This window comes from Oncorhynchus kisutch, linkage group LG14, assembly GCF_002021735.2.
Source record: "Oncorhynchus kisutch isolate 150728-3 linkage group LG14, Okis_V2, whole genome shotgun sequence".
Lineage (NCBI taxonomy): Eukaryota > Metazoa > Chordata > Actinopteri > Salmoniformes > Salmonidae > Oncorhynchus > Oncorhynchus kisutch.
In genome coordinates, this window is record NC_034187.2 from 30,324,331 (window position 1) to 30,350,571 (window position 26,241).

Below are 26,241 nucleotides of genomic sequence, written 5' to 3' on the forward strand. Positions count from 1 at the left end.
TCCAGCCTCAGTGATTTTTGCAATTAGTTCCAGTCATTGGCAGCAGAGAACTGTAAGGAAAGGCGGCCAAAGGAGGAGTTGGCTTTGGGGGTGACCAGTGAACTATACCTGCTGCAGTGCGTGCTGCTATGGTGACCAGTGCCAGTGGGTTTGGCGATGAATATGAAGCGAGAGCCAGCATACAGGTCGTAGTGGTGGGTAGTATATGGGGCTTTGGTAACAAAATGGATGGCACTGTGATAGACTGCATCCAATTTGCTGAGTAGAGTGTTGGAGGCTATTTTGTAAATGACATCGCTGAAGTCGAGGATCGGTAGGATAGTCAGTTTTACGAGGGTATGTTTGGCAGCATGAGTGAAGGATGCTTTGTTGCGAAATAGGAAGCTGATTCTAGATTTAATTTTTGATTGGAGATGCTTAATGTGAGTCTGGAAGGAGAGTTTACAGTCTAACCAGACACCTAGGTATTTGTAGTTGTCCACATATTCTAAGTCAGAACTGTGCAGAGTAGTGGTGCGGGCAGAGATCCGTTGATGAGCATGCATTTAGTTTTACTTGCATTTAAGAGCATTTGGAGGCCCGGAAATAGGGTTGTATGGCATTGAAGCTCGTCTGGAGGTTAGTTAACACAGTTTCCAAAGAAGGGCCAGAAGTATACAGAATGGTGTTGTCTGCGTAGAGGTGGATCAGGGAATCACCAGCAGCAGGAGCGACATCATTGATGTATACAGAGAAGAGAGTCGGCCCGAGAATTGAACACGGTGGCACCCCCACAGAGACTGCCAGAGGTCCGGACAACAGGCCCTCCGATTTGACACACTGAACTCTATCAGAGAAGTAGTTGGTGAACCAGGCGAGGCAGTCATTTGAGAAACCAAGGCTGATGAGTCTGCCGAGAAAAATGCGGTGATTGACAGAGTCGAAAGCTTTGGCCGTGTCGACGAATATGGCTGCACAATATTGATGGCGGTTATGATATCGTTTAGGACCTTGAGCGTGCCTGAGGTGCACCCATGACCAGCTCGGAAACCAGATTGCATAGCAGAGAAGGTACGGTGGGATTTGAAATGGTCTGTGATCTGTTTGTTGACTTGCCTTTCGAAGACGTTAGAAAGGCAGGGTAAGATAGATATACAGTGCCTTGCGAAAGTATTCGGCCCCCTTGAACTTTGCGACCTTTTGCCACATTTCAGGCTTCAAACATAAAGATATTAAACTGTATTTTTTTGTGAAGAATCAACAACAAGTGGGACACAATCATGAAGTGGAACGACATTTATTGGATATTTCAAACTTTTTTAATAAATCAAAAACTGAAAAATTGATGCACCTCTTGACCTCGCCTTCTTGATGATAGCGGGGTGAACAGGCGTTGGATCAGGTGGTTGATATCCTTGATGTGCTTTTTAGCCTTCCTGTGACATCGGGTGCTGTTGGTGTTCTGGAGGACAGGCAGTGTGCCCTGGGTGAAGCGTTGGGCAGACCGCATAACTCTAATGAGCCCTGCGGTTGCGGACGGTGCAGTTACCGTACCAGTCGGTGATACATATGATGCTCTCTATTGTGCATTTGTAAAAGTGTTTGTGTAGATTTCTGTGGAACATTTGTTATTTTACCTATTTTAGAATAGGTAAAGACCACATTAAATGAAGAATAGTCTGATGGGTGATAATAGCCTATCACTTGTGAATTATGTATTATCACTTGTGAATGATGCTCAGTACGTGCAGCAAGGCAAAAAAGCGCATGCCTTTTTTTGTGTGCAACTTTTCATAGTCGCACACCTCATGTAGCCTAGCCCATAGGCCTATATGTTTAGACTAAAGTGGCCAAATAACTCAAAATTAAGCATATTAATCCGCTTTACAACCGGTGAAGAGCCTTATTGGCAAACATAGGCGGTGCATGGGTTTCACGTTTGGGGAAGATCATTTTCACCATAAAAATGCACCTTTTTATAATAAAGCATTACATGCATAATCACATGTTGCAGTTACTTATGAGATAATTGACTGCATTTTGGAACATTCATGCCTATAACCTACTGCCTTAAGTGCATTGCTGCGCTTATAATGCGAATAAATAGCTTAAAATGTTGATAAACTATTAGGCTAACGTTCTGATCTGTTGCATCAGCCTCATTGCTTTTAAACGTTTTTTTGATGCAAATGGTTGTATAATTGTATAACTGTCCCAGAGTATGTTTGGAATATGTATTTCTTCTTCCAATAGAATAGGTCAACTTTTGTACTATGGGCGATAGCATATTGACATAGGCCAGTGCTTTTGCTGTTTGTTAGGCCTACTCATCTTGTTGGCTGACGACAAGTAGACTAAATGTGGACAGTTCTAGCATCTTCAATATGCACCTCGAAATTCGATAAGAAGGACGTGCGCAGTTGCATCCCCGATGTGTGCGTCTTCACTTGTAGCCTACTTCTTAGCCGAGATTCTTTGAGAAGGATCACGTGACGGGCATTGGCTAATAAGAATTGAGATATCTGAGAGAGCCATGTGAGTGAGAGGTTCTTCGGAGCATGGCAGCCGGGAGAAGGGAATTATAATTATTTTATTAAGCCCACAACGGCCACTTTGGTCACAAAAGGTATTGATTTTTTTAGGGGTCATTTTGGACACACAAGGGGGATGCTGCCAGGAAATTCAAGGCCTGGTGGGAATATAAGGGCTTGCTAAATAGGGAATGAGAGACTGATGAATTGTGTGCAGCCTGCACAAGAAACAAAGCAGAACTCGTGCCTTTCATGAAAGTTTTTTCAAATCATCATCATTAGAGTCGCATCATGCAGCCTTAGAATGTATTAAAAATCAAAACATATAGCCCAACGTATGTCTCATCTAAAGTTTCATAAATAACTTTAAGCATATACAGTGCATTCGCAAAGTTTTCAGATCCCTTTCCCTTTTCCACATTTTATTACGTTACAACCTTATTCTAAATAATGTGTGAAATAACTTTTGATTTAGAATGGACCATTATCATGCACTCAGGGGAATGGGGAAAATAAATATGTCATCTATGCACTTAAATAGCAAATGGAGAGCACTTTTCCCGTGGTTCATTTTCATGCCAGCCAGGTAGGCTATACTCCTGTTGCAAAGCAATGTGCTTAATATTAAGAAATTGAGAAATAAATAGTAGGCCAAGCCTATAGAAAGATGATAGGTCCTCCACTTCTTTAAAAGATGCTATCAAAACTCTGTTTTCTCTCGCAATTGCAGAGTCTATAGAAATGTTGCGCAATGTGCTCATTGGCTCTCATGAAGTGTTTTGATTTGAATTTTGGGGGAAAAAATGCATTGATGTCACAGTGATTAGTACCAGGCAGTTAGCAAGTTTGGTAGGCTACGAATGACCATCGGCAGCATCAGAGCTTGAAGAAGCCTAGTTACCTTGACTAAACGGTCACGTGTAATTTGACTGTGGTCATGACTCCTGACCGCCGATGTGGTGGTAATGCGTTCACCGTAATAGCCCTAGTATCGGACGATAATTCGACCAATATTCAATAAATAGGATGATAAAATGGTATTTCATGCTTATCTGAACACTTGTGACCATTCTCATGATGTCATTATTGCCGCAATGTATGAAATCAGCATTTGAAGCATAGTTATAGGACAATTGCTCTTCTGGATGACAAATCATGAGAATTCAATGTGGGAAAATTATCCCCCGCCCGCTGTCATAGTCAGCTATGTCGGTATCAGTCATTTTTGTCTCCCAAGAATCGGACCCGATAAAACACATTGGTCGGGCTCTACTTTAATATGATTTTCAGGGCAGTTATGTTCCTAAATCGCTGACGGATATACTGTCTGATTCCAATGAGTGATATCTTATTTTTTATCTTCATTTTCAAATATTGTAGAGATGTTCATTGTTCACACACACAGTCAGTACCTCTGGCAAATTGCTAAACATCTAAATAGCACAGGGGAATCAAAGGTTCAAGCAGTGCATGAGTTTCATTCACAGGGTCAAAACACACAAGATCGCTCCACAATCTTTAAAACTGGATGTCATAGCTCCCATGACTGTAAGTTGATCAACCATGTTGTATGACAGTAGAGTAAACCCTTTAACCCAGCTGATCCCACTCTGTAATCCAGTTCATCCAGACCTAGGATGGACCATCACTAGTGCAAGGATGGACCATCACTAGTGGCTTTAACTACTGACAGTCAGAAGGTTTTGACATGCCAGACCTCCAGCCATTTACACTTAGTTTAAATGTTTACATTCAGCCTTCATCCCACTCTGCCTGTATGTGATGGGTTAATGTAGCTTTATTTCCTCCTGAAGCAGCTGGACTGGTGAGGTGACCAGTGTCCCGTTCCCTACAGGCCACACCCTGTTCACAGTCCAGGGACTCTACACTGTGAGGCTCAGAAATGTCTGTTTTTCCTGAGGTCTTACAGGGTGTGGACTGTGGAGTCTGTCTTCTCCTCCTGCTGTCTGTAAAGCAGCCTGCTGCTCTCTGAGGTGACCTTGTCTGACCTACTGTAGTCTACCCTGACAGGCCATGCACTTTTTAATATATACTGAACAAAAATATAAACGCAACATGTCAAGTGTTGGTCCAGTGTTTCATGAGCTGAAATAAAATATCCCAGAAATGTTCCATACATACAAAAAGCATATTTCTCTCACATTTTATGCACAGTTTTGTTTACATCCCTGTTAGTGAGAATTTCTCCTTCGCTAAAATAATCCAAGAAGCTGATTTTAAACAGCATGATCATTACACAGGTACACCTTGTGCAGGGGACAGTAAAAGGCAGCTGTAAAATGTGCAGTATTGACATACAATACAATGCCACAGAGGTCTCAAGTTTTGAGGGAGTGTGCAATTGGCATGCTGACTGCAGGAATATCCACCAGAGCAGTTTCCATAGAATTTAATGGTTATTATCTACCTTAAGCTGCCTTCAATGTTGTTTTAGAGAATTTGGCAGTACGTCCAACCAGCCTCAACCGCAGACCATGTGTAATCACACCAGCCCAGGACCGCCACATCTGACTTTTTCACCTTTGGGCTCATCTGAGACCAGCCACCCAGACAACTGATGAAACTGTGGGTTTGCACAACTAAAGAATTTCTGAACAAAGTCTCAGAAACCGTGTCAGGGAAGCTCATCTGCGTGTCCGTCATCCTCACAAGGGTCTTAATTCCAGATTGGCGTTGTAATTGACTTCAGTGGGCAAATGCTCACCTTCGATGGCCACTGGCAGGCTGGAGAAGTGTGGTCTTCACAGATTAATCCCTGTTTCAACTTTATCGGGCAGATGGCAGACAGCGTATGGCGTTGTGTGGGGTCAAGCGGTTTGCTGATGTCAATGTTGTGAACAGAATTCCCCATGGGGTTATGGTATAGGCAAGCATAAACTACGGACAACAAACAGCGACCAATGCCGTGCCATTTATCCACCGCCATCACCTAATGTTTCAGCATGGTAATGCACAGCCCCATGTCACAAGGATCTGTACACAATTCTTGGAAGCTAAAAATGTCCCAGTTTTCCATGGCCTGCATACTGACCAGACATGTCACCCATTGAGCATGTTTGCGAAGATGTTGCACTGCATGAGGCAAATGGTGGTAACACCAGATACTGACTGGTTTTCTGATCCACACCCTACTTTTTTTAAAGGTTTCTGTGACCAACCAATGGAAGTCTGTATTCCCAGTCATGTGAAATCTATAGATTAGGGCCTAATTTATTTATTTCATTTGACTGATTTCCTTTTATGAACTGTAACTCAGTAAAATCATTGAAATTGTTGGATGTTGCATTTTATTTTTGTTCAGTGTAGAACGTAATGTGGAAATGTATCCTTATGGTTTCCACTGCCTGAGAAGAGCTCTGGATTTAAAGTTTATTTTCATGTCTTTCATTAGCGGCTTCATCATTCCTGATACACACCAACATAGAAAAGCTTAAAATGACTCAGTGCAGCACTAGAGAAAGTCCACAAACCATTTTAGGCTGTGTCATCCATCCTGTGTAGCTAGAAATGAGGCATTGGGTAAGCCAAATGGAATTAGTGACATGCCCTTCTGTTTCCCTCCCTCTCTCTGTTGATGTCTTATTGTGTGTCCTGGGCAACAGCACTTTGGCCTAAATAAACCAAAGCACTACAACTCCAGTGTGAGAGCCCTAATGTGTCTGTTTAGTTCACAGACACCAGGCATGTGGATAATCTGATTTATGACATATAGGCTAGTGTCCTGGGCTTGCCAGCCAGCTGTTGGATGTCATCACATTATTGAGGGTGACAGGAAATCTGCCCTAGTGCCTTTATTGGTCAGATGTAGGGATGGATAAAAACAGATTCATATGGCTTGTTAGTGCAATTTTATATAAAAGAAAGAAAATGTAAAGAATATATTTTGGTTTATTTGTTATTGAATTATAAACCTCTTACCAACCTAGAATCTGTGTGACAATCAATTAACAATAAATATAATTTAACTGTGTCAGCAACCTCTCATCTCATATATGGAAACGCGTGTGGATCCAACCTGTATTTTGTCGTCTATAGAAGTGACCTTTTAGAATCTAGGGACCACCACTACATGGCTCAACCGTGATAATGCATTCAAGCAGGACAGCAGCAGGTACTGTATGACCATATACTGTACATGGAAGGTTATCAGTTCGTCTCAATGTTCTGCTCTGGAGAGATGAGTCATCGTAAACCAGTGTTGTTTGAATAGCTTCTCATTTGTTATATTTCTGCATCTCTTCCCTTTAGTGAAGATTAGGATTACCATGTCCAGTCTCATTCTCCTCCTCCGAGGATTGTGTATCACATGACCTCATAACTCCAGGCCCCTCTACCTGCTTTGCCAATGGCTGATTCTTATCAAAGTTATTAAATTGATGAAACATTTTAGTAGGACAAAATGCAGAATATTATCCACTGCGACTGTTTGTGCTACTCTTATTTGTAATGTTTCAATGTACAGCTTCACTTAAAACCCAGACATTGTAGGGTTTGCAATCATTCTGCTATGTGACTATTACATCACTCAGTTTTTGTATTTATTATAGTCCAGCAAAATTAAGGCAGTTGCTGCAGTACTCACTCTTCTCTCTCTGTCCATGTATCTTATCATGTGTGTGTCTGTTAGTGGCCAGCGAGGCTCCAGTGTCCAGACCCACTCCTCTGTATGGGCAGCCGTCGTGGTGGGGGGAGGATGATGCTGAACACGGTGAAGGACAGCAGCCAGACGAGGACCCTGCAGGTCTTGAACAAACACTTCTCTACTATTAGTATACTATCAGTTCATTTGTTTCTCCGGATATGTGAGAGTGAGCATGTCACTCTGAAAGAGGCCTGGCACTTCAATATTGTTATTAGCTGTGCTAACTCATAAAGGTTACAGCCAAATGTATTTGATTAGAGTGGCAAGCATAATACTTTGTTATGCATCACACCAAAAGTTTTCAATACATCCATTGAGAGATGGATGGTGTTTAGCTCTGTAGTGCCGACTAGTGACCAGGAGCTGCCAGTGTCACACTGAGCCAGGTTGGTCCAGGGCCATACCAGGCCAGCGGGCAGTGCCTCATGATGGATTACCCCTGTAAGACCAGGGGACAGGGTGGAGGAGAGAGGAGGGAGGGTGACTGTTAGCCTCATGCTGCCCAGCCTGGCTGGAACAGATTACCACTCTCCTTTGGACTCCAAGCTCCCACAGTGACATTTCTTCACGGCCAACTGGCCTGGCACCCATTGATTGGCTGATGTTTTTGTTTGTTTACTTAGTCAAGCCACCTTATTATTTGTGGCTGCAGATTTATTGGGAATACTTGGCAGAGTTTTTCTGTGATTTGTTTTCTTTTGCATATTTAATATTTCATTCGAGTAGTGTCTGTGATTCCTTACCCAACTCATACTGCATATCCTTTGTGCCTGCAGTTTACAGTATGGCTGGGAATTGCCAGGGACCTCACAATATGTTAATACGTCATGATAATTAGGTGCCGTTATGATATGTCCTGCGTTTCTCATGATTCTCACAATTCTGTGCATTGTGATTCGATATTACGATTTGATGTTCCAAAAATATTGCTTACTATATGTCTGCTGCAGAGAGATGAGAGAGAATGATAAAACTAGTTTTGATCAGTCAGGGAAATGAAAGTGTGAGTTTAGGCGCCCACGAGCGCTAGCTAATGCTAATGATATCAAATATATCAAATATCGATATAATATCGTCCAAAATAATATTGCGATATTCAACTTTATTGATTTCCCCGCCCCCCCAAAATCACTAGTTTACAGTATTGGTCTGTGTAGTATTTATCTATATTGTCCCCTGTATCTGCCCCTACAGAGAATACTAACGAGAGATACAGACAGGAGGTCAACGGCTCCCTGTCAGACAGCCAGGCCAGGCCCATCTACTCTCACCACAGGGAGCCCAGCTACTTTGAGATCCCCACCAAGGAGTTCCAGCAGCGGGAGCTCCAGGAGGTTCCCACTAAGGACACTGACCCCCCTGCTGTCCCTGTTCTCCCCCCAGCCCCCACCCCCACACCCCCTGTGGTGCAGAGCCACGCCTCCTTCACCATCGAGTTTGATGAATGCATGCCGGGTAAAATCAAGATCAAAGACCATGTGACCAAGTTCTCCTTCCGCCAGCAACGCAAGCTCCTGAGTAAGGAGGCGGTCACCGCACCCACGGAGGTGATGTCAGCAGAGAGCAAGGTGGCTGATTGGCTGGACCAAAGCGATGTGCGCTTGATGCAGAGGTGGTCTCGGACAGAGGACATTTTCAACACCAACAGTGACCTGCCCATCTACAACGAGGCTTCCATAGGTGAGTGACTCAATGATATATATACACTGAATTCACTGTTACTGTCAGAGCTTTCAAGCTAACATGTTTCTGTATTTATTGTCAGGCCATCACCATGAGGATGGGACTCGGGGCAGCTCTGAGGATTCTGTTGTGAACGGGAAGCAGGTTATCCAGTCAGAGCCCCCTAGACCCCTCACACCCCCTGACTCAGAGGACCTTCTGTCCAGCTCCCCTCCAGAGACTCAGTCCCCTCCTCAGAGCCAGGGCAAAGAAGACCCCCAGCAGGCCTTCGTCATCGAGTTCTTTGATGACAATCCACGCAAGAAGCGTTCACAGACCTTCACCAACAACACAGTCCAGCCCGACAGCCCGGCCCTTAGGAACAAGCTGGAGAAGAAGTTGAGCCCCAGCTCCCCCACCCAGCAGTATACCATACCCCTGAAGGGCCCGGGCTCTGGAGGCCCCCAGAGGGCCGGCTCCCTAAGGCGGGAGAAGACAGAGGATCGGATCAATACTAGCTTCTCTTCCCAATCCTCCTCCATACAGCCCAGGCCCTTTAGAAGTGTGGGCCGGAGGTCTAAACTGGCCCAGGACTTCACTGCTGAGTTCCTGAGGGAGTCCAGACAGGAGACTAGACCGAGCATGAACACAACCTGGGAGAGGAAGACTTCACCTGTGTCTCCTACCATCAGCCCACCACCAACAGAAATGGCAGCAGTGCCCAACTCCCACCATACCCCACCAAGCCCCCCTCAGCCCCCTGTCCCATATCTGACTCAGACCTCCACCGTCAACCAGCCTGTGTCCCTGAAAGCCCCTCTAATATCCCTGGTCAACCACACCCTGGAGGCCGCACAGAGCCTGGAGGCCGCACGGATCCTGGAGGTTAGAAGCCCCAGAAGCTTGGGGAATGAGGAGGACGATGCCTTGAGTGAAGCAGGCACCTACACCATCGAGACAGAGGTCCAGGATGAAGAGGTGGTGGAGGCACGCAGCAAGATAGACCAGGTAAGTCTTTTTGCCTTACTCTCTGTAATAGTCTTATCTATCCAAGTTTGTTTTAATATCACACCTTGTCATGCCATGAGCTTCAGCCTGAGAACCTGCCTTGTCAAGTATCTGACAGCCATGCTATCTAACAAAAGCCATCATGGGTGTCACACGGGAGCGTAGAGGACTTGGCAGCCGACAGCCCTGGAGCGACAGCATTCACACATCATGCTTTGTTTCTGACAGGTGTTTGGGGTTGTTGAGGGGCCAGAGCAGCCCAGCCACTCTGCAGCAGCAGCATATAAGCCTGTTAAGGCTCAGGACAGGGAGGAGCGTAGGGAGAGTAGCTCTGTGGATCTAAGGCCAGCTCCAGCACAGGGACAGAATCAGCTGCAGGTAAACCCCCAGCCGGCCTCCGTGTGGTGACAGATTCCCAGAGCTAACGCAATCAAACAAACAATCAATCAATCAATCAGTCATTTAATTAATCTACTGGGTCAATAAACTGGGAAGCACAAATCTGCATGTTTTGGTCTCTTGATTCTACATGGTTTCTCCTTATCTCCCTCGCAGATCTTGTGTAGTGTCTTGTGGTTTATGGGGGTGTTGGTGTTGTAGTTCTTTACTTCCTGCTGGGTTTGGATGTGACCAACTGGTTTTCTCTTGTGGTGTCCTTGGTTTCTATCTGAGGAATAGGAATGGCTTTGTTGCGGTTGGTATGTTTTTGCTGTCATAGTGTCATTTTCAGATATAAAAAAATATCCTAACATCCCTAGCTGTATATGTGTCTATTCCCTAATAGATTTTTAAAGCGTAAATTATTATTTCTTGAACGGGATTGTGTTATTTGTCCTTGTATTGTAAGCGTTATTGTGTTTACTGACTGCTGTTGTGACATGAATAACTAGAGTGATCCTTCATGCAGGTGTCTGGTGGTTCTAAGTGGGTGTCTCGCTGGGCCAGCCTGGCAGACAGCTACACAGACTCTGGCCCCTCCTCAGGCCTCTTCGACATCCCCTCACAGATTGAGCTGTCAGGAGGAGGTAAGACACCTGATGGGAATTTGCACAGAATTTGAAATGATAATGAGATATAGTCCTGATTATCAACTTCATAAAAAATGCATCCTTCTGTTTCCATTCAGTTGGTGGGAGGACCGGCTATCAGGCGATGCTCAGTCGCAACGTCAGAAGTGTGGAATCAGAAGGCCAGAGTTCCAGAACACGGCGGATTCTGCCTCAGGCACCGTTGGTGGAGAAGAATGAGACTCCAACTCCCAGCATTCTTGTCCATCAGGACACTTACTCTACCTATGATGTCAGAGAGAAGAGCACCAGAGCCCTCTGTCCACAGGAGGGACTCCACAACCTGTCTGTACAGGATGACCTAGACCCAGACAGCCTGAGTGATGCCAGTAAGTCAGACAATGGCTCCATCGTAGAACAGAGGACGACGCCCACACCAGATATGATAGACAAGAGTTCATCTCCGAGCAGAGAAGAGGAGAGGCCCAGACTCACACCCAAGTCTACATCATTCTACATCGACTCTGAGGAGCGGGGATCCAGACCCAATACGCCCAGGACTGAGAGAAAACTACCACCTCCTCCTAATACACCACAGTTCTCCACAGCCACCCTGACCAAACAACGGGGTGGACAGGACTCACAGAAGACTGAGAAGCCCAACTCGTCAGCTCCCAAGCTGGACTACCAGGGTAGAGTCAGCCCTCAGCCCAAGGAGATCTCAGTGTCTCTGGTCAGGCAGGAGAGCTTCACTAAGGACCAGCCAGGTGATGCTGCACAGGTCACCAGACTCCCGCAGATCTCCAGCCAGCCTGCTCAGAATGACCCAGACCCTGCTGAGGTGTTCCAGGGTATCTGCAGCCAGGACACCCACTCCTACCTCAAGGAGACTGAGGACGCTCTGGCTGCCCTGGAGGCCAAGCTCCAGGCCCAGACTGATGTAGTTCCCTGCCCCATAGATGACACTCTGTCTGGGGAGTCTGACATGGACTCAGCCAGCACTGCCAGCCAGCGCAGCAACCAGACTACACCCAAGACCAGATCTAAGAAGCCCTCTATCACCTGTGGCCTTCAGAGGGAGAGGTCCTCTGCCAGCTCCTTCACCCAGGAGCCCAGTCGCCAGCCGTCAGCCCATAATCGCCTGTCAGAAAAGCAGCGGTCTCAGGGAGAAGATAGCAGAGATAGTAAGCCTGAACCAGGCAGGAGGCTGGGGATGAGACGCAGTGTGAGCAAACATGGCTCCATGGACCTTAGCGATGACCCCCAGGGCTCCAGCTTACCCTACTGGCCTGATACCATTTCCTCAGACCAGGAGGGCTACCGGCCCACTGCACGCAAGAAGTACACCACCCCCCTGCAGAAGGAGGAGTCTTCTAAGTCCTCCAAAGTGTCCCAGGCCCTGAGCCGCTCCAACAGCATGTATGCCCCAAGGCCTACTAGAGCCTCCATGCTTCGTCGGGCTCGCCTGGGCGAGGCGTCCGACAACGAGGGCACAGAGACGGACAGGATCTCCCAGGAGGCCAGTGGGACCACCAAGGCCTCCCAGGACAGTAAGAAGCAGCTCTCCAGGCTGGACATGCTGGCTCTGCCCCGGAAGAGGACCAGCTCCTTCACCACTCCCAGTGATACAGAGTCCTCCGCACCCAGGACAGGCTTCTCCAACCGCAGCACAGAGTCCAACAGCGGCTCTGGGCGCAAGGCCTCCGTCGCCAGACCCAGCTCTAAGCCTGTGCTAGGCAGGGCCTCTGGAGCTCCCTGCAAGCCCATCACCCGCGGCCGCTCCAGCAGCGCCAAATACACCAGCAGCACAGCCAGTGAGTTACACACAAAATCTACTCTTTGCAAAATATGATATAACATTAGTCTTTTGACAAAGTGGTCATTACAGGTAGAACAATCTGTCTTAAGTGTTTAAATATGTCCCAGACAATCTTGAAATGTTTCAGAAATGTAATGAAACGTAAAAATGTCAACTTCTGGATTGGAAGCATCACAATGTAGGTTTGCGTAAAGGAGACCAGTCCTATTAATGATCTGGATGAATTGGTTTAAGTGAGTTTGAGACAATTAGTTCAACTAACAAGTTACAAGGGGGCAAGCCTAGGTTGTATTCTTCTGGAGATTTGTTTCATGAGCCATGGTTTAAAGGTCCCTGACCTTTGGCTTTTAATAAGGACCTTCACTAACAACACTTATGCTGTATTTCTATTTGTAATTTAAATATAACCCCTGCAATTATTTTCTATAGGGGCAATTTCACGGTAACAGATGCTGATTTTTCACTTTAAAATGTATGCAAAACAAAACCCAATGATTGCAAATTCAACAAACTATACAACTCAATGCACAATGACTTAACAATTTCCACAGAAAATCTTACAAAAACACATTTAGTTGAAGAACAGTGCAGATGCAAAGTTTGGTAACAGAATGACAGCACAAACCGCCATTCTGTTACTGTGGAGTTGTATGGTCTGTCTGACTTTGCAATTATAGTTTTTTGTTTGACATAGCTTTTAAGGTGAAATCAGTCTCAGCATCACTCTGTTACCGTGGAATTTCCCCTAGAATACCTGTGGTGAAAGTGGATACCATCTGCTCAATGTTCTCATAATCATTATATAACATTCAATCATAACACGACTGTCTAGAAAATTATGAGAGTATTGTGGGTCAGATGTCGAATACCGTACGTACATTATCCTTTGAGCGATAATAATTACATTTCTCTTTACTTTGTGACTTCTTCTATGGTCTTCAACAGCATTAATATTTTTTACAGTAGCCATTACTATTGTTGGGTTGAGTGCTCATTTCAGGTTGTGAATGTTTTTGAATAAAATAAAATCCTAATGAATAACATATACAGAAAGACTTAGGTTGTGATCTTGCATCGGTACATTTACCATCTGAATGAGCACTTCTACAAAAACCCTTCTGTATGGGTCTCTGGGGTATATTTGGGTGTTTTGTGATATCTGGGGTTTGTAGTTTTTTTGCGGTGTCCTTTTCATGGTGTCTCTGTCTTTTCCTGCCTTCCTCATCCTCCTAACCTCACAAACACCGTTCAAACCAATTCATGGCTCCAAGGCTCCAGACGACGGCAGAAAGGCTCTGACTATACCTCCACCTCGGAGGAGGAGTATGACTCTGGTAACCAGATCACCCCTAAACACAAACGCTCCCAGACCCCCTCAGCCTCCCGCTCCCAGCCCCTCATCCCCCCGCGCCCCAAAGCCCGCTCAAGAGACTCGGACCAGGAGAGTCACGAGGGAGACGCCTACCAGAACTGGTCCTCCCACAGTGCTGAGATAGCAAAGTGAGTTGAGATAGCAGGGGACAACCAGGGCTGGCTCCAGGCATAAACGGCCGCTTAGGGCACCAGACTCTTTAAAAAATATATATATATATATTTATTTATTTATTTATTTATTTTTAGGATCTCAATCGGCGTCTCAACATTGAGTTAGAAATTTGTTTGTGCATCAGCATTTTTTCTCTTTTTATGTCAGCCATTAGCAGTCACTCAATGATGGCTAGCAATTATTTGATTGGTAAGTCAGTCTAGCAAGCCATCTAAACATGTAGTTATCATGGCCAAATACTGACCGGGCACGCAGGGCATGTGCTCAGGGACCCTGACATCCAGGGAGCCCCCATGGATTTTGTTAGTCACTCTCACTCAGATATAATTAACATGGCATTAGTCATGGCAAAATGTATAGAATTACAGAAAATTGGCTTTAAAACTGTAAAAGAATACTCTCCACCCCATGACAATTTTGTGGGGATATTAAAGGAACTTAGCTGTAAAAATGCCCAAAACAATTTCTCTGCCCCTTGGCAAAATTAGAAAAACAGCATTAAATTTCTTATGAAATTGCAAAAATGTCTCTCCGCCCCATGGCAAAATGTGTAAAACCTCTGAAAGCTTGCTTCAAAACTGCAACACTTTTTCGCTCTTGGAAGAGTGCCTGAGGTGTCTCTGTTGGTCTGTTCTCCCCTTCTAGACTGAGTCAGGACCTGGCTAAAGATCTGGCCATCCTGGCCAGGGAGATCCATGACGTGGCTGGTGATACTGATCCTCAGAGCTCTTCTGGAGTGGAGGCCAACACACCTGCCTCTACCATGACCACCCAAGACGAGGTATGTTAACCACACTGCCAAGTCACACACTTATGAGCCTGATGGAGAGCTTTTCAATTTATATATTTTCTATAGCACCCATTAAAGTATATCTGTACCTGTCTTTACTGGTTCATGTTACAATGGCTGGAGAAGACAAATTGATCAGAAATACAATGTAGACCGTGTTAATGTTGTAAATGACTATTGTAGCTGCAATCTGCTATTGCATCAGATTTTTTTTATGGAATATCTACATAGCCGTACAGAGGCCCATTATCAGCAACCGTCAACTCAACCTTTAAACCAATAGTTTCCATTCACTCCATGCTATCAGACAGCACAGCCATCTCCTCAGGCTGCCCAGCCTTCTCAGGTGCAGATTTATCAGTTCACTTTCACAACAACATTTAAATTGGTTGCTCTCACATCTGGGGCCAATGCAAAACATTCCGCTGTCAATAATGGGGTCGTATCCATGGATTCATCTTGATCGCTCTGTTTCTATAGGTTACCTTATGATTGGCACATATCATAACCACCCTTAACTAATGTCTGGCTCCTGTTGTATTGCAGTTGGTCCATCCTATTCCTGAGGCTGGTGTGAACTACCAGAGAGCTCCCCCTGGTTCACCTGCTGCCGGGGACCCCGACCAGACCATGATGAATGAGCAGGAACACAACTCTAAGCACAGAGGATGGAACCAGGAAGAGGTTAGACAATAACATTGTTCATACCATTTCAATCCCTTTTGAGAATTTAAATTTAAAAGCAAATAGATTGTCTCTTGATAAGTTGCTGTTTAGCCCAGCGGTGATCAGCCTTGTCTTTGTGAAGTGAAGAGCTGACTGAATGTCTGTCATCTCTCTCTCCAGGTTGTTGTTGATGACCTTATGCTGAATCCAGTGTCCCAGATCTCTCTGGCTATTCGAGAAAACACAGAGCAACTAGCTGAGAAAATAAAGTAAGAATGTTTAGCTTGACAAGAAGCATGTGCAAAAGATCACAATACTCTGTCAGGCCATTCTCCCCATAGCTCATACCAGAACCAGATGAGAAGTTGTATTAATCCTCTCTGATATGCAGTTAGCTCTGCATGACTAAGTGAGTGATCACAGCCTGCCAGCATGGTTAATGGACTGAAAGTGAGTAGAATATGCTGTGTTGGGCAGATAGTCTATACTTAGGGAGATATGGGACATCAGATATTCAGTTTAGTAATTCCTCTTTTTATACGTGGTTGCTTTGTCTGTACTCGAGCTAGTTTTTTTTTGTGCTTTCAGGGTACTATTCCACAACAAACAGGACATTTGGGAGGAGATTGAAGCAAAGATCAATGCTGAAAATGACATCCCTGTCCTGAAAGGCTCAAACAAGGTTGGTATTTTCAGACTTATTGGACCAGGTTTATAGGTATTTCCGAGGATTTGCTGTATTGTTTAATTCCCTCTGCAGTGTAAAATGCCTATCTGTATTTCAGGAAATCACATCTATTCTCAAAGAGCTCAGAAGAGTTCAGAGACAACTTGAAGGCAAGTGCACCTTCATCACAAATCTTGAGTAAAATCTCCATGTAAACAAGCATCACTTAAAAGCTTTATTTCTTTTTTTGTCATTTGCTTTTCTCCCTCAGCATTTCAGATGTTGATTTGTGCCAAATTTGTCTGTCCCCTTCCCAGTCATCAACACCATCATTGAACCCAGTGGGAACCTTGAGCCAGCCAAAACCTCCACTCCTATCTCCCCCTCCTCAGCCAGTGTAAGGCCATCCAGGGCCCCTTCGAGAGACTGGAGATCATTAGGTTCCCAACAGGGTGAGGGTGGGGTCTCCTCTTCCAGCTCCAGGTCCAGTGAGAGTGTCAGGAGATCAGCTATGGCCTCAGAGGCAGAGAGCTATGTGGTCTGAGGTTCTGGAACACAGTGCCTCCTCTTCACTGCTGCGCCACAATCCCAGGTGTTGAGAGAGTGGATTTGAGAGGGGGAAATGGGTACTGCTAGAGACAACTGTGGCCCCACTGCACGATGACACTACTGCACTGTGTGTACACTACTAGAGAACTGAAATGCGTATTGAACTGCCATGGTGTGAGAAGGAGATTGTAGAAGACACACTAAATTCATGCATTGGTTAGTTCAGCTGAGGGAAAACCCCTTTAAGGCAAGGCCATTATTGTGCCATATACAGTGCATTTGTAAAGTATTCAGACCCCTTGACTTTTTCCACATTTTCTTACCTTCCAGCCTTATTCTAAAATGTATTACAAAGTTTTCCCCCCTCATAAATTTACACACAATACCTCATAATAACAAAGCAAAAACAGGTTTTTAGAAATGTTTGCAAATGTATTAAAAATGAAGAACGGAAATATCATATTTACATAAATATTCAGACCCTTTACTCAGTACATTGTTGAAGCACCTTTGGCAGCGATTACAGCCTAGAGTTTTCTTGGGTATGACGCTACAATCTTGGCACAATTGTATTGTTCATCATTCCCTCAATCTGGACTAGTCTCCCAGTCCCTGCTGCTGAAAAACATCCCCACAGCATGATGCTGCCACCACCATGATTCACCGTAGGGATGGTGCCAGGCTTCCTATTTGCATTCAGGCCAAATAGTTAAATCTTGGTTTCATCAGACCAGAGAATCTTGTTTCTCATGGCCTGAGATTCTTTAGGTGCTTTTTCGCTAACTCCAAGCAGGCTTCATGGGCCTTTTACTGATAAGTGGCTTCTGTCTGGCCACTACCATAAAGGTCTGATTGGTGGAGTGCTGCAAAGATGGTTGTCTTTCTGGAAGATTCTCCCATCTCCACAGAGGAACTCTGGAGCTCTGTCAGAGTGATCCTGAGGTTCTTGGTCACCTCCCTGAACAAGGCCCTTCTCCCCCGATTGCTCAGTCTGGCCGGGCGGCTTAGTAGTTCCAAACTTCTTCCATTTAATAATTATGGAGGCCACTGTGTTCTTGGGAACCTTCAATGCTGCAGAAATGTTTCGGTACCCTTACCCAGATCTGTGCCTCGATACAATCGTGTCTCTGAGTTCTACAGACAATTTCTTCGACCTCATGGCTTGTTTTTTTGCTCAGAAATGCACTGTCAACTGTGGGACCTTGTATAGACAGGTGTGTACCTTTCCAAATCATGTCCAATCAATTGAAATTACCACAGGTGGACTCCAATCAATTTGTAGAAACATCTCAAGGATGTAAACAGGATGCACCTGAGCTCAATTTCGAGTCTCATAGCAAAGGGTCTGAATAATTATGTATATAAGGTGTTTCTGTTTATTTCTTTTATACATTTGCACAAAAGTCCCCCAAAAAGTTTTCGCTTTGTCATTATGGGTTATTGTGTGCAGATTGATGAGGAGAAAAAATATGATTTAGTACATTTTAGAATAAGGCTGTAACGTAACAATGTGGAAAAAGTCAAGGGTTCTGAATACTTATCTCAGTTGATCTCACTTTCACAAAAGCATACTTGATTATATGCATTTTATTGACATGTTTTGGTGATTTCCATTAATTGGGAAAGTGTTGCTGCAATGAACTTAGAGCACAGTATATTTAAAATCCACTTGAGTATGTTTTATTTAATTAAGTATCTCTTACTAATGCAATTAAATAGGATTTTGACTTTGATTGATGAAATGTATGAATAAGTAGAAAGGCGTTCTCCAGGATCCCTTGATAAACCAGTGACTGGGTTTATCAGACTTCCCCACTGTATTTTCTTTTTCTATTGACCACTTTTTATCTCTATGGACCAGACTTGAAGAATGTATATCAAGTATTTAATTGTAATGATTTATATAGTATTAAAGAGTTTATAAGTTGGCACTTGGACACTTGCTTTGAGCTAAGAGAAGAATGTTATTTTTCTGGTCTTTTAAAAGAGGCTGAAGCATTTTAGAGATGAAATGTAAGAATGGGTCTAGGAGTCACTGTTTCACAAGGTATCTCACGTTGCCAGTAGAAACATGTCATGATCAGATGTGTTTTGTGCCTTATTCTTTAGAGTCAAAAGTAGCAATTAGGTCTGCCTCATGTCTGATATTAGAAGTTTTCTTGTTCTCAGAACTGAACATCTGGGTGGAATGTACTGTATGGTTGGGTGGGCAGGGCAGTGGGGCTTAGTGGTGCGGTAGAACATCTAGGTTTAATCACCTGACAACAGCCAACTGTCTGGAGTGAATAGTTGCATAGCTCAGCCCAGAGATTTTAAGCTTTAACACCGAATAAAACACAGGACTCATTCAGGACTTCTACCAGCAAGCGCCATTTGGAAAATGTGTGTTAGTATTGCCGATAGGTTTGATTGTCAACCTGTCAGTTGATTGCACAGCTGTCCATAGTGTGGTCAGCGATATCGCAGCGCTGTCTACTTTCTGTTCCCTTCTTGATTCCCCTTTCTCGGTTTAAATTGTGATCCGTGGCTTCAATTTTGCTGAAGTTTACCGTTGAAACGTCTAGTAAAAGCTTTTGTGTGTGTCCTTTCAAACGATATAAACTAGTGACCCGCAGTGTTTGGCATTATACCCCGATGAAGACTGCTTGGCTGTCGAAACATTGGTTCTAAAATGATTGCATCAGAGCTCCTAGAGTGTGCGGCTCTCCTTTTATTTTTTTACAGTAAAGTGAACACTTTACGGACTCAAATGCTCTCTGACAGTTTTGCTTTCTGGATATATTTCCTCCAGTTTTATTTCTGTACACTCCTTCATTAAGCACACCACACTACCTGGTCTCCTGTGTTGTTGATGCCAGTTTATTAGGCCTATTAAGTGAAGTGTCAAAAGCAAGATGCACATGCTGTTCATTGTTTTGTTATAATCTAATTATAATTGGGAGTGACAATTAGCAGAAATTCTGTGCAATTATAAATTAAATAAACATGTCTTATAATGTATGTACATATCTAAAAGTTTGATCTGGAGATGACCTCCATTTAGTATTTTGCACTATTGTAATACCATTGGGACCCTTCAACCTAATATGCTGAGAAGCTACACTTTAAGCCCCCTTTTTTACTAATGGGGTTGCGTTCATTCTTTTAATGATTGTATAAATGCTCTCCTGTCCAGAATGAGAGGAGGCTGAAAGTTCAATGAAATGAAAGGACTGCAGTCCACCACAAGTGCTTTCCTCTTTTCTAACCAGTTTGTGTAGCTGTCCATGAAGTAGTAACCGCAATTTCCCTCAGTGCCACAAAGCCTTTTGGGATATATTGTTTCATACCACAAAGTACAGTACTTGTATGAGCTCAGTTAAATCTGTCTCTTTGAGCTTTTGATTGCTATGGCTCTGTGCTATTCATTGCAGTTCTTCATCAAAATTAGAAATACCTTGGTGTAAGTCATGAGTCCCATTTTGTTAAACCTGTTCGTATCCCTTCAATGTCATCACCATGGTTTGGTTTTTTGGTTGTTTGGCTCTTGCACCCTAAACAAAAAAGTTTCCACTTTATTTTTTATTGATGTTTTCCAGAATGAATCTATTGAAAAAGTTATCATTTTGTGCATAATTTAGAAAATGGGATTCCATTTTTTGTAATAAACTGATTTGTAATCAATTATGTGGTGTACTGTCATCTTCATGATATTTATTCCAAAGTCACTTGTTTGATGTAGGCTGAATATTGTAGAACTCAACACATTTACATGTTTTACAAGTCATTGTATTTATATGTCCTGATCTGTCAGAAAGAGAAATGAAAGAAAAAACAGGAACCATGTATGTTACTGTGTACAGTAAATGTCATACTTCTTAGTTTCATATCAGTGTCTGGATTAGAGGAAGAAACAAATCCCTTGTAGTAGACAACACCTGCTTTATTCTGTAAGTTGTTTTTGTATGTTAAATGCTGTTTAAATGTATGTTTAAAATTATATTGATGATCAATTACATTTTAGGTCTGAATTTCAACAGGATGCCAGGAACATTAGTGCCAGAGATGTCCTCTCCTTACAAGACTTTACATGATAGCTATGTTCCCAACCGAAGGGTAAGAGTTGCTTGTCAAGCATTTGTCAAACTTTTCAGTAGAATCTTATCTGTCGATACAACTGAAGTCTGTGCTAACTATTGTTCATATTTATGTTGAAATCCATTTTTTCTGTCCTCATTTTTCATAAACATCACACTTGGTTGTGTGTCCGTGCTCTCAGGGCTCAAAACGGCTTGTGTCTATAGCTGTGGTTGTGGGATGTTTGACTGCTTTGGGTGTACTGCTCTCCTTTTCTATATTGGACAAGTGCACAGAAGAAGAGCATTTCCAAAATGACAAGCTCTTCCAAGAAACAAGAACAGATCAAAATAACATTTCTGATGAGCAAAGCCGGTGAGCTTCATGTATACGTTTTTGCTTTAACACAATTGACAATGTAAAACAGTGCTGTTTTTTTCAAGGGAATTGGATGCTTTGTTTCCCATTTGTAATCATCCCCAAAGACTAGTAATTAAGAGGTCCTGTTGTGAATTCCTCAGAATTATCCTTGTGGAGAGCATTCCCCTGTATATGAAATATGATGACAATGCAACCTTTGGGACCCCAGTGGACAAGGCCTGGAGAGATCTCCTGTCCATGGCAACTAACCAAGTCGATGTGGTTTCCTTCTACTGGACTCTTACCGGTGATGACATCAATATGAACTCTTCCACTGACTTACCTGTGAGTTATTAAAAAAAAGCCAGTGCAGGCAAATTCATCCCTGTAAATTTGCCTGCACTTTATCTAATGTCATCAACAGGGAAAGGACATACTGGAGCAGCTTGGAGCTTTGCCTTCCAGAAACATATCAGTGAGGGTTGTGACGAGTATTCCCTCTATGCTGACAAACTCCACAGATCTACAAGTTCTGAGACAGAAAGGTCTGAAAACATCCCTTAAACCAACCCTGGTCCTCCAGTAGACATTTTTATTGTAACCTTGGACACACACACCTGATTCAACATGCAGACTAAAAAAAAACTTATTTTTACCTTATTTAATTAGGTAAGTCCGTTAGGAACAAATTCTTATTTACAATGGCGGCCTACCGAGGACCTGTGGGTTAACTGCATTGTTCAGGGGCAGAATGACAGATTTTTACCTTGTCAGCTCGGTGATTCGATCCTGCTACCTTTCGGTTACTGTCCCAATTCTCTAACCACTAGGCTACCTGCCGCCCCAAATCATCAAGCCCTCAATGAGTTGAGTGAGATGCATTTGTCCAGGGCTACAATGAAAATGTGTACTGTTGGGGGAACTGGAGGACAACGGTTGGGAAAGAAATCAAATCAAATTTTATTAGTCCCGTGTCAAATACAACGGGTGTAGGCCTTACAGTGAAATGCTTACTTACAAGCCCCTAACCAACAATGCAGTTTAAAAAATAGGGGGCAGGCAATGCAAATAGTCTGGGTAGCTATTTGATTAGATGTTCAGGAGTCTTATGGCTTGGGGGTAGAAGCTGTTTAGAAGCCTCTTGGCACTCTGGGTACTGCTTGCTGTGTGGTAGAGAGAGAACAGTCTATGACTAGGGTGGCTGGAGTCTTTGACAATTTTTAGGGCCTTCCTCTGACACCGGCTGGTATAGAGGTCCTGGATGGCAGGAAGCTTGGCCCCTGTGATGTACTGGGCCGTACGCACAACCCTCTGTAGTAATTGTGGTCGGAGGCCGAGCAGTTGCCATACCAGGCAGTGATGCAACCAGTCAAGATGCTTTTGATGGTGCAACTGTAGAACCTTTGGAGGATCTGAGGACCCATGCCAAATCTTTTCAGTCTCCTGAGGGGGAATAGGTTTTGTCGTGTTCTCTTCACGACTCTCTTGATGTGCTTGGGCCATGTTAGTTTGTTGGTGATGTGGACACCAAGGAACTTGAAGCTCTCAACCTACTCCACTACAGCCCAGTCGATGAGAATGGGGGTGTGTTCGGGCCTCCTTTTCCTGTAGTGCACAATCATCTCCTTTTGTCTTTTTTCCCATTTTATTTAACCTTTATCACTTTGAGGGAGAGATTGTTGTCTTGGCACCACACGGCCAGGTCTCTGACCTCCTCTCTATAGGCTGTCTCGTCGTTGTCGGTGATCAGGCCTACCACTGTTGTGTCATCAGAAAACTTAATGGTGTTGAAGTCGTGCCTGGCCGTGCAGTCATGAGTGAATAGGGAGTAGAGGAAGGGACTGAGCACGCACCCCTGAGGGGCCCTTGCGTTGAGGATCAGTATGGCGGATGTGGTGTTACCTACCCTTACCACCTGGGGGCGGCCCGTCAGTAAGTCCAGGATCCAGTTTCAGAGGGAGGTGTTTAGTCCCAGGATCCTTAGCTTATTGATGAGCTTTGAGGGCACTATAGTGTTGAACGCTGAGCTGTAGTTAATGAATAACATTCTCACATAGGTGTTCCTTTTGCCCAGATGGGAAAGGGCAGTGTGGAGTGCAATAGAGATTGCATCATCTGTGGATCTGTTAGGGCGGTATGCAAATTGTCTAGGGTTTCTGGGATAAGGGTGTTGATGTGAGCCATGACCAGCCTTTCAATGCACTTCATGGCTACAAACGCGAGCGCTACAGATCGGTAGTCATTTAGGCAGGTTACCTTAGTGTTCTTGGGCACAGAGACTATGGTGGTCTGCTTAAAACATTTTGGTATTACAGATTTCGGGCAGGGAGAGGTTGAAAATGTCAGTGAAGGCACTTGCCAATTGGTCAGCGCATGCTCGCAGTACACGTCCTGGTAATCCGTCTGGCCCTGCGGCCTTGTGAATGTTGACCTGTTTAAAGGTCTTACTCACATCGGCTGCGGAGAGCGTGATCACAGTCATCCGGAACAGCTGGTGCTCTCATGCATGTTTCAATGTTATTTGCCTCGAAGCGAACATAGAAGTTGTTTAGTTTGTCTGGTAGGCTCATGTCATTGGGCAGCTCTCGGCTGTGCTTCCCTTTGTAGTATGTAATGGTTTGCAAGCCCTGCCACATCCGACCAGCGTCGGAGCCGGTGTAGTATGATTCAATCTTAGTCCTGTATTGACGCTTTGCCTGTTTGATGGAGGGCATAGCGGGATTCTTATAAGCTTCCAGGTTATAGTCCCACTCCTTGAAAGAGGAAGCTCTAGCCTTTTAGCTCAGCGCAGATGTTGCCTGTAATCCATGGCTTCTGGTTGGGGTTTGTACGTACGGTCACTGTGGCGACGACATCATCGATGCACTTGTTTATGAAGCCAGTGTACCTTGTATATTATCCTACTGTATTTTAATCTTTAAATGTAATTTCATTGGTTTTCTGTAGGAGTCCAAGTAAGAAAGGTGCACTTTGGGCGTTTGACTGGGGGTGTACTCCACAGCAAGTTCTGGATTGTTGATAGGAGACACATATTCCTAGGAAGTGCCAACATGGATTGGAGGGCTCTTACACAGGTAAAGGTCTAGTGAAGATATAGTAGACTTACCTTTGAATACTCCACTCGCTTTGCTCATACATGTGTCATGACCGGTAACAATGCACTATCATCTTAGGTTAAGGAACTGGGAGTGGTGATCTACAACTGCTCCAGTCTGGCTGAAGACCTCCAAAAGATATTTGAGTCCTACTGGGTGATGGGTCATCTCAACAGCTCCATCCCAGACCCTTGGCCCTCCAAATATGACACTGCCATCAACAAAGAGCATCCCTTGCTGCTGAAGGCTGATAATGTTTCAAGCAAAATCTACATTACAGTGAGTCCCTTCTGTTTCACTTCCCCATTCTGTGCTTTCAGAGGGCCCAGATCATAAAACCAATAGCATCTGAATAAAACCTGAAAGAATTAAAGCGCGTGCCCATTGTCCAACACATAACAGGTTGAATGGAGATTTATTTCTCATCTAATGACCATCACATCACAGTTCTACTCCTCGCAGACCTCTTTCTTCCCATGTCTGCCCTCTCTCTCCCAGGGTTCTCCTCCCTCTTTCTGCCCAACATCTCGGACTCAGGACCTGAATGCCATCCTATCAGTGATATCAGGGGCGCAGCACTTCATTGATGTGGCAGTCATGGAGTATTTTCCCACCACACGCTTCATACACCCTCAAAGGTGAACCTGCTGTCCTACCAGGCTCATAGCATTTTTCAATACGCCCTTGAGTTTTACTTACAACTCTGCCTTCTTGTTTTATTGTTTAATTTAATCAACCTCTAATTCATCCTTTAGGTACTGGCCGGCCATTGATGATGCATTAAAGAGAGCTGCTTTTGAGCGGAATGTTAAGGTCCGTCTGCTGGTCAGCTGTGGACGTGATTCTGATCCAGCCATGCTACCTTTCCTTCAGTCTCTAGCCTCCCTGAATTACCCTGCCCATAACATCAGCATTCAAGTGGTAGGAAGACACATATAGCCTACTGGTATTATTATTCAACCATGTGGTTGTCTTCCTTTCTGTACTGTAATGCCAGATTGTCCTCTTTTTCAGAAACTGTCCATTGTGCCAGTAGGGAACCAGTCAGAGATTCCCTACTCCAGAGTAAACCATAATAAATACATGGTGACTGATAGAGTGGCATATATTGGTAAGTAGATTTTTCAGAAAATAGTTTAATATGATGCTACTTTATTGTGAACAGACACAGTTGTGTATATATGATTATTACATTACATTACATTACATGTAATGAACAGCCTGAATTCCAAATCCTTCTGCCCCTCAGGGACGTCTAACTGGTCTGCTGACTACTTCAACACCACAGCTGGAGTGGGGCTGGTGGTTTCCCAACACACACCAAACTGGCCCTGGGGGACCCAGGCTCTGCAGGGGCAGCTCAGAGCAGTTTTTGACAGGGACTGGCACTCTCAGTTTACTGTATGTTTTGCTGACTTGGGCCATCACCCTGATTGTGCACTCTCAAAAGGATAGGTGCTTTGACTACCATCCATCCGTTTACTTTAAGTATGGCTTAGGGAAATAACAGTAAGCCTGTTTGGCTGCTTTTTCTAGCCTTGGGTTGTTTCTATAAGGGACGTTGCAACTGAACACATGATTTGCTTCATCGTTTGTTAGGCCACTTGTTACCTTTTTTTCCTACTGAAAATGTACTTTTGGAATGTTTCATACTTCACTGTGTTACCTTTCACAAGCTGATAAATGCAGTTTGGTGATGTACTTTATTGCTAATTATTTTTGCAACGAAATTGTATTATACAAATTCATTAATTTGAAATAAAGGCAGCAAAAGACTGAGCTCTGTCTAGTTTATTCAAGGGTTTGTGTTTTTTCCTCTACACTAGATGGCGGTAATGTAAAT

The 26,241-nt window shown here is 44.1% G+C and overlaps 2 protein-coding genes across 6 annotated transcripts in view; both read left to right on the plus strand.

Moving 5' to 3' along the window:
• The window catches only part of cep170ba (centrosomal protein 170Ba), a 46,953-nt gene extending 26,400 nt beyond the window's left edge, over positions 1–20,553 (plus strand). The window contains exons 7-19 of one of the 2 annotated variants that reach the window (XM_031788222.1): positions 7,159–7,272; positions 8,368–8,853; positions 8,939–9,843; positions 10,072–10,221; positions 10,751–10,868; positions 10,970–12,664; positions 13,941–14,169; positions 14,861–14,996; positions 15,552–15,689; positions 15,852–15,940; positions 16,260–16,353; positions 16,457–16,508; positions 16,656–20,553. In XM_031788222.1, coding sequence (XP_031644082.1) covers positions 7,159–7,272; positions 8,368–8,853; positions 8,939–9,843; positions 10,072–10,221; positions 10,751–10,868; positions 10,970–12,664; positions 13,941–14,169; positions 14,861–14,996; positions 15,552–15,689; positions 15,852–15,940; positions 16,260–16,353; positions 16,457–16,508; positions 16,656–16,882 — 4,433 coding nt within the window. In that variant the 3' untranslated portion in view covers positions 16,883–20,553. The remainder of the gene's footprint in view (positions 1–7,158; positions 7,273–8,367; positions 8,854–8,938; positions 9,844–10,071; positions 10,222–10,750; positions 10,869–10,969; positions 12,665–13,940; positions 14,170–14,860; positions 14,997–15,551; positions 15,690–15,851; positions 15,941–16,259; positions 16,354–16,456; positions 16,509–16,655) is intronic. The other variant, XM_031788223.1, reaches the window with a different exon arrangement.
• Positions 20,554–20,704: 151 nt separating this feature from the next.
• LOC109903996 (phospholipase D4) lies at positions 20,705–26,177 on the plus strand. 4 transcript variants are annotated; one of them, XM_031788225.1, is made up of 11 exons: positions 20,705–20,816; positions 20,891–20,982; positions 21,146–21,318; positions 21,465–21,610; positions 21,728–21,848; positions 24,250–24,377; positions 24,477–24,677; positions 24,897–25,036; positions 25,154–25,319; positions 25,413–25,509; positions 25,648–26,177. In XM_031788225.1, the coding sequence occupies exons 4-11, from the start codon at positions 21,503–21,505 to the stop codon at positions 25,851–25,853; spliced, it is 1,167 nt and encodes a 388-aa protein (XP_031644085.1). In that variant the 5' UTR covers positions 20,705–20,816; positions 20,891–20,982; positions 21,146–21,318; positions 21,465–21,502; the 3' UTR covers positions 25,854–26,177. The 4 variants fall into 4 exon arrangements, with proteins under 4 accessions (XP_031644085.1, XP_020356638.1, XP_020356640.2 ...); XM_020501049.2 differs by having other exon boundaries at positions 20,907–20,982; positions 21,465–21,648; XM_020501051.2 differs by having other exon boundaries at positions 20,907–20,982.
• Positions 26,178–26,241: the final 64 nt, after the last annotated feature.

Bases quoted from the DNA above. Each gene is read 5' to 3' on its own strand.
- LOC109903996 (XM_020501049.2), top strand. From the start codon at position 20,908: ATGCCAGGAACATTAGTGCCAGAGATGTCCTCTCCTTACAAGACTTTA. The intron at 21,849-24,249 runs GTCTGAAAACAT...GGTTTTCTGTAG, and splicing joins ACAAGTTCTGAGACAGAAAG to GAGTCCAAGTAAGAAAGGTG. The intron at 25,320-25,412 runs GTAGGAAGACAC...CCTCTTTTTCAG, and splicing joins ATAACATCAGCATTCAAGTG to AAACTGTCCATTGTGCCAGT.